The sequence below is a fragment of the Ipomoea triloba genome, chromosome 2 (genome assembly GCF_003576645.1).
Source record: "Ipomoea triloba cultivar NCNSP0323 chromosome 2, ASM357664v1".
Classification (NCBI taxonomy): Eukaryota; Viridiplantae; Streptophyta; class Magnoliopsida; order Solanales; family Convolvulaceae; genus Ipomoea; species Ipomoea triloba.
Genome location: NC_044917.1, coordinates 23,520,865 through 23,528,028, shown reverse-complemented (window position 1 = coordinate 23,528,028; position 7,164 = coordinate 23,520,865). Strand labels below are relative to the sequence as shown.

Below are 7,164 nucleotides of genomic sequence, written 5' to 3'. Positions count from 1 at the left end.
ACATCGCGGTGGCAGGAATAGTTCTCTGATTTGAGACGAGTGAACTGCCTATTTAGTGTTCGACAAATTGCCTACATGAAAATATAGCATTTCAATGGCAGTTGGTATGCTTGTCGAAGAAGATTCTAATGTGTTCCCTCAAGATTTCAAAATTATGCGACCTTTGAGGCATTTCTATAGGAGGCATCTAAGAACCTTCAGCCATTTGAGGTTAGTAGTTTGTTATTATGCATATTTATCTGCATTTCCTTGATATTGTGGCATTATTTCTGCATTTCCTTGATATTTTGCCATTTGAGGTTAGTGGTTTGTTTCTCTGATTTGAGACGAGTGAACTGCCTATTTACTGTTCGAGAGATTGCGTACATGAAATACAGCACTTCAATGGCAGCTGGCATTATTATGGCCTGTTTGGTTGAATCGGAGGGAATTGCAATTCAGTGAATTTCCAAACTACAGTGTTTGATTAGAGGGAATTGCAATTCCGCAGAATTGCAATTCCCTCCAAATGATGAATTGCAATTCATGGAGTACCCCCCATGAATTGCAATTCGGTGGAGAGGAGAGGCAATTTGTTGGTAAAGACAATACCACTCCTCCCATACCTTTTGTCTTTTTTTCTTTTTTAAATTTGAAATAATAATAATAATAATAATAATAATAATAATTCTTTCAAATAATAATAATAATAATAATAATAATTATTATTATTATTATTTGAAAGAATTATTATTATTATTATTATTATTATTATTATTACATCTACTAAGGGCATTTTAGTCCTTTTATCACTTCTTACCTTTCAATTCCCTATACTTCTATTTCTGCGTACCAAAGACTGTAATTTCAATTCCTACTTTATTCATTGAATTGCAATTCTACCGAATTACAATTCTTTTCCACCCTAATTCCCTCCTCCCAACCTTAGAATTACAATTCTTTTCCACCCTAATTTCCTCCTCCCAACCTTGGAATTACAATTCTTTTCCACCCTAATTCCCTCTTACCAACCAAACGCCCTGTAATGTGTTCCCTCCGGATTTCAAAATTATGCGACCTTTGACATTGCTACAGGCATCTAACAACGTTTCAGCCATTTGAGGTTAGTGGCTTGTTAGTATGCATATTTATCTGCATTTCCTTGATATTGCGGCATTGATTCTGTATTTCCTACAATTCAATCTACTTAACTTGTTACAATCTACTTTACTTGTTGCCTTGTTTTCAATCTACTTTACTTGTTGCCTTGTTTTGCTGTCGGAATCCATAAAACATTGTAATAGCACACAGAATAGGAACTTACAGGAAGAACTCATAAATGGAAATAAGAAAACAAAGTTCACTCTGCTAAACAAAGAGTATAGAAATGTTACATTGTACTTGGCTTATGGCTCCGCTTATTCTCAAATCCACACAAGTATTGACAAAAATGGTGACAAACATTCAAAGAAGAGGTATTTTCAGGGGAGATTACTTAATCAACTTCCTCAATTTTTGGCCCCTGGCCATTGCCAGCAGAGTCAGCAGTGCCATAACCACCAGCAGCACCACCCATTGGCACGTCTCCTCCACCACCTTGATACAACCTGGAGATGATTGGGTTGCACAAGTTCTCCAACTCCTTCAATTTGTCTTCAAACTCATCAACTTCAGCCAACTGGTTTCTGTCCAGCCACTCAATTGTCTCGTCCACCGCCTTCTCGATCTTCTGCTTGTCTGATGGGTCCAGTTTCCCAGCAAGCTTGTCATCTTTCACGGTGTTCTTCATGTTGTATGCGTAATTCTCCAATGCGTTCTTGGCTTCTACCTTCTTCTTGATCTGCTCATCCTCAGCCTTGTACCTCTCTGCCTCTTGGACCAGTCTCTCAATCTCCTCCTTGCTTAGCCTTCCCTTGTCATTGGTGATGGTGATCTTGTTCTTCACACCTGCAGTCTTGTCCTCTGCAGACACATTCAGTATGCCATTTGCGTCGATATCGAAGCAGACATTGATCTGTGGAACCCCTCTTGGAGCTGGTGGAATGCCCTTTAGTTCAAACTTGCCCAGCAGGTTGTTATCTTTGGTCATTGGCCTCTCTCCTTCATATACCTGGATCAACACTCCAGGCTGATTGTCTGAATAAGTGGAGAAGATCTGCTCCTTCTTGGTGGGAATGGTGGTGTTCCTAGGAATTAAGGTTGTCATGACACCACCTGCAGTCTCAATTCCAAGACTGAGAGGAGTGACATCAAGAAGAAGCAAATCTTGAACTTTCTGGTCACTTTCACCCCCCAGAATTGCAGCCTGGACTGCTGCACCATAAGCCACAGCTTCATCTGGGTTGATGCTCTTGCAGAGCTCTTTGCCATTGAAGAAATCTTGCAGAAGTTGCTGGACTTTGGGGATCCTTGTAGACCCACCAACTAGAACCACATCATGAATCTGGGATTTATCAATCTTGGCATCCCTCAAGCATTTCTCCACTGGCTCCATACATTTCCTGAACAAATCCATGTTCAGCTCTTCAAACCTTGCCCTTGTAATGGTGGCATAGAAGTCAATGCCTTCATATAAAGAATCTATCTCTATTGTTGTCTGAGTGGTGGAAGACAGAGTTCTCTTTGCCCTCTCGCAGGCGGTTCTGAGTCTCCTTAACGCCCTGGCGTTTCCACTGATATCTTTCTTGTGCTTCCTCTTGAATTCCTGCACGAAGTGATTCACCAGCCTGTTGTCGAAATCTTCGCCTCCCAGGTGAGTGTCACCGGCGGTGGCTTTGACCTCAAAGATCCCTTCTTCAATAGTGAGTATAGAGACGTCAAAAGTCCCGCCGCCAAGATCAAAGATCAAGACATTCTTTTCCCCGGTTCTTGAACCTTTCTTGTCCAAACCATAAGCAATTGCAGCGGCGGTGGGCTCATTGATGATCCTCATCACATTCATCCCTGCAATTGCCCCTGCGTCCTTCGTAGCCTGCCTCTGGGAATCATTGAAATACGCAGGGACAGTAATGACAGAGTTCTTCACTGTCGAGCCCAAGAAAGCCTCTGCGACTTCCTTCATCTTAGTCAAAACCATGGAAGAAATTTCCTCCGGAGCAAACATCTTCTCCTCTCCCTTGTACTGAACCACAATCATTGGCTTGTCCCCGGCGCCCGGAACGACCTTGAACGGCCAGTGCTTCATGTCCGCCTGCACCGAAGGGTCGGAGAAACGCCGCCCAATGAGGCGTTTCGCGTCAAACACGGTGTTCTGCGGGTTCATGGCCACCTGATTCTTTGCAGCGTCGCCGATGAGCCTCTCGGTGTCGGTGAAGGCAACATAGGACGGCGTAGTCCTGTTGCCTTGATCATTGGGGATGATCTCTACTCTGTCGTTCTGCCATACCCCGACACAACTGTAAGTCGTGCCGAGATCAATGCCAATCGCCTTTCCTTCGCTCTTCGCCATCGCTGATTTTCAACAAACTCTCTCAGATGTACTAACTAAAGTGAAGATTTTTGAGTGCGAGAGTCAGAATGCTTTTGAACGCTTCGATTTATCTACGATTGAAGGAGGATGATGGCGCGTGGAGTATATATAGGGCCTTGGATAATGGTGGCGGTGGTCGTCTGGTCGAGGGAGTTCCAGAGACACGCAGACATGGCGAAACAACCAGGCTTTACCAGAAAATTCTTGTATTTTCTCGAGTGCGCGGGAAAAGCCATGACGTGTTACGACTTTTACCGGCCCAGTTACGTAATTTGGGCTACACGGGAAGCGTAAGCCCAATACTATCATTATGGGCCACATTTTTGTCTACAACAAATTATGCGGCCCAAAATAAAGCATAATAGGCCACAAACGAGAATGATTAATTTTGTTGATCCTTGTGATTAGCGATTGTTATACTATGGACCAGTGTTTATATTGCATTTTGAATCCTGATAAAAGATTTTGTACCTTCAGTTAATACATACTTCAATTAATACATTATGTATTTACAGTTAACCGTTTCTATACATGTAAACAAATAACTTAATAATTGCTGACAGATAATATGGCAGTTACAGGTACAAAATGTGTCAACTAAAGATACAAAATCTGAATGTTATTTTTGAACCAGGGTCTACAATGCAAGGTAGACCCCCCTGGTCCATGGTATAATTTGTCGTGATCAAGCTTGGCAAAAGGGCAGAGCGAGGGAGCAGTAGTTATGCCGTGGACCCAGGTCCACCTTGCAAGGTGGACCTGGGTCCAATACGACGTCGTTTTACAATTTATTTAAAAAAAAAAAAAAATTAACGGCGGCTCCTCATCGCAACAGAACACAAACTCTACATTCACAGACCTTATACTCTACATTCACAATTTGAAAACTCCACATCCACAACATTACAGAGCTATATGTTTAGTAACTATATTATCACTGTTATGCATTCACACATTCAAAACTTTATATTCACAAGTCCTATACTCCATATTCACAACTTGGGAACTCCACATTCACACATTACAGGGCTACAATTCACACATTACAGGGCTACAAGTTGCTAGAACTCTGTTAACTCTACTACAGATTCACACATTCATAATTCTACATTCACAAATTCTATACTCAACATTCACAATTTGAAACCTCCACATTCACACATTTCAGGGCAACTATAACTCTGTTAACTCTACTACAGATTCACACATTCATAACTCAACATTCACAAATTCTATACTCCATATTCACACATTCATAACTCTACATTCACAAATTCTATACTTCATATTCACAATTTGAAACCTCCACATTCACACATTTCAGGGCTATATGTTTAATAATTTTTATTTTTTAAAAAAAAAATATAGTGAAACGGGACCCAGGTCCACGACATAATTTGCGGCGAGGGAGGGAGCAGACAATTATTATACCATGAACCATGGTTTATATTTCATTGTTAACCCTCATACAAAAATTATGTAAATTCTCATTTTTGCCCCCGATTTCCTACCCCATTTCCTGTCATTGCCCCATTCCCCGGTAGGAATGGAGAATTATTCCCATCTTCGTTATGATTTTTAGTACAATATAAAATAATATATTAAGTACTACCTCCGTCCTAAAATGGTTGTCTGGTTCGTTTAACGAGCCTTGACTGAAGTAATTTTTATCCAATTTTTCGTAATATTAAGTTTAGCATTAATATATAAAATTTATACTATATTTAGAAACTACATTAAAAGTACTATTAAACACAAAAAATTAAATTTAAAAATAATAAAAAATTACTAAAGAAGATAAGCAAAGAAGAAAGAGTTGGTTTGACCAATGAATAGTAAATAAGACAGGTAAAATGGAAATGAGACAAAGGGAGTATTATTTAAATTATACAATTAATTTATACATTTATATATTTAAATATCTAAATAGCCTAGCATTTATAAAAATTATACTAATTACGTAATTAGTGAGAAATAGAAACTTAAAGATACACAACTAGGGTGTTCATTCAGTTAACCGAACTGTTTTAACAAAAATATTTAAACCTTTAACCGTTAACCGAATCGAAATTTGTGTTACCGAATTAATCGAACCAAAATTTTTTTTCGGTTAATCGATTAACCGAACATTTTAAAACTTAAATTTAAAATCCTAAAAATAACACCTAAAATAACAAATTCAATTAAAATAAAATATAGATCATAATAAATTTATAACAAAATATAAAAAAATAATACCGCAACAACGCTATAAACATTAAAAAACGAATTATAAACTCCAAACATCCATAAGTGTGTGTGTGTGTGTGTATATATATATATATATATTAAAAACTTCGGTTAATCGTTCGGTTAATTCTGTTAACCGAAGTTTTAAGATTCCTTTGAACCGTTAACCGAACCAAAAAAGTTCGATTCGATTATGATTAACCGAATTTTTTCGATTCAGTTAGTTAACCGAAATTCTTTCATAGTCTGCACACTCTTGTACACAACAATAATACTTAAAAATATCCAATTATTTCAAATACAAGTAGTACAAAATATAATATATATAATTCAGGGTTGGAGTGGGGGATGGAAAAACTCGCCCCATCTCCGTCCTTGTTCCCCGTAAAAATTTCCTCTCCCCATCTCATTACGGTTTAATTAATTAGCAATGGAAAATCTTTCCAAAACTATAGATTTGGCAAAACACAATTCCCGAGTGAAATTCCTTGCATTTATTTTCGCTATGTTTGGCAAACCTAGCTGAAAAGGTAGCTGGAAGCTAAAAAGTAGCTGAAAACTGAAAAACTATAAGCTCGAAGTTGAAATCTGAAGAGCTATTATGTTTAAAAGTGTTTGGTAAAATTAGTTTTTTGATAAGCTAATAAGGCTATGTTTGGCAAACCTAGCTGAAATGGAAGCTGAAAGTTGAAAAGTAGCTGAAAGCTGAAAAGCTATAAGCTCGAAGCTGAAATTTGAAGAGCTGTTAAGCTAGCTGCTATGCTTAAAAGTGTTTGGTAAAATTAGCTTTTTGATAAGTTGATAAATGTAAAAGGATTAAAAAGGACATCTACATAAAAGTTAAATAATTTGAAATTTAAATAGGTTTGTTTACATATTAAAATATAAAATAATGAAATCAATATAATTTAATAAAATATAAAGTAAGAACATATATTTAAAAATATATAAAGTAAAACAAAATGTTTATAATTTATAAAATTAGTTCATACAAAAATTATTGTTCAAACACAAATATCAAATTAAAATTACAACGAAACATATTGAAGAAAAAAATACCAAAAGAGTTTTAATTGGGAGGGATAAATGATGTCATTTATTTAAAATAATAAGGATAAAGATGGAAAAAAGTTAAGAAGCTACTAGCTTATTTTTGAAAAGCTACCTGAAGTAGCGTTTCAAAATAAGTTCTTATTTTAAGCTACTAGCTAGCTTATTTTGAGAGCATTACCAAACAAAGCTTATAACTTATTAGTAGCTTAAAATAAGCTATAAGCTTCTAAATAAGCTCTGTCAAACACAACCTAAATGTAAAAAGACTAAAAAAGACATCTTCATACAATTTAAATAGTTTTAAATTTAAATAGGTTTGTTTATATATTAAAATATAAAATAGTGAAATCAAAATATATATATATATATATATATATATATATATATATATATATATATATATATATATATATATATATATATATATATATATA

At 36.4% G+C, this 7,164-nt stretch overlaps 1 protein-coding gene across 1 annotated transcript; it reads right to left on the bottom strand.

Moving 5' to 3' along the window:
• Nucleotides 1-1,249: 1,249 nt before the first annotated feature.
• On the bottom strand, nt 1,250-3,554 carry LOC116011020 (heat shock 70 kDa protein). The gene has a single exon (XM_031250514.1). It carries the CDS (start codon nt 3,425-3,427, stop codon nt 1,475-1,477), a length of 1,953 nt encoding a protein of 650 aa, XP_031106374.1. The 5' UTR covers nt 3,428-3,554; the 3' UTR covers nt 1,250-1,474.
• Between the last annotated feature and the right edge of the window lie 3,610 nt (nt 3,555-7,164).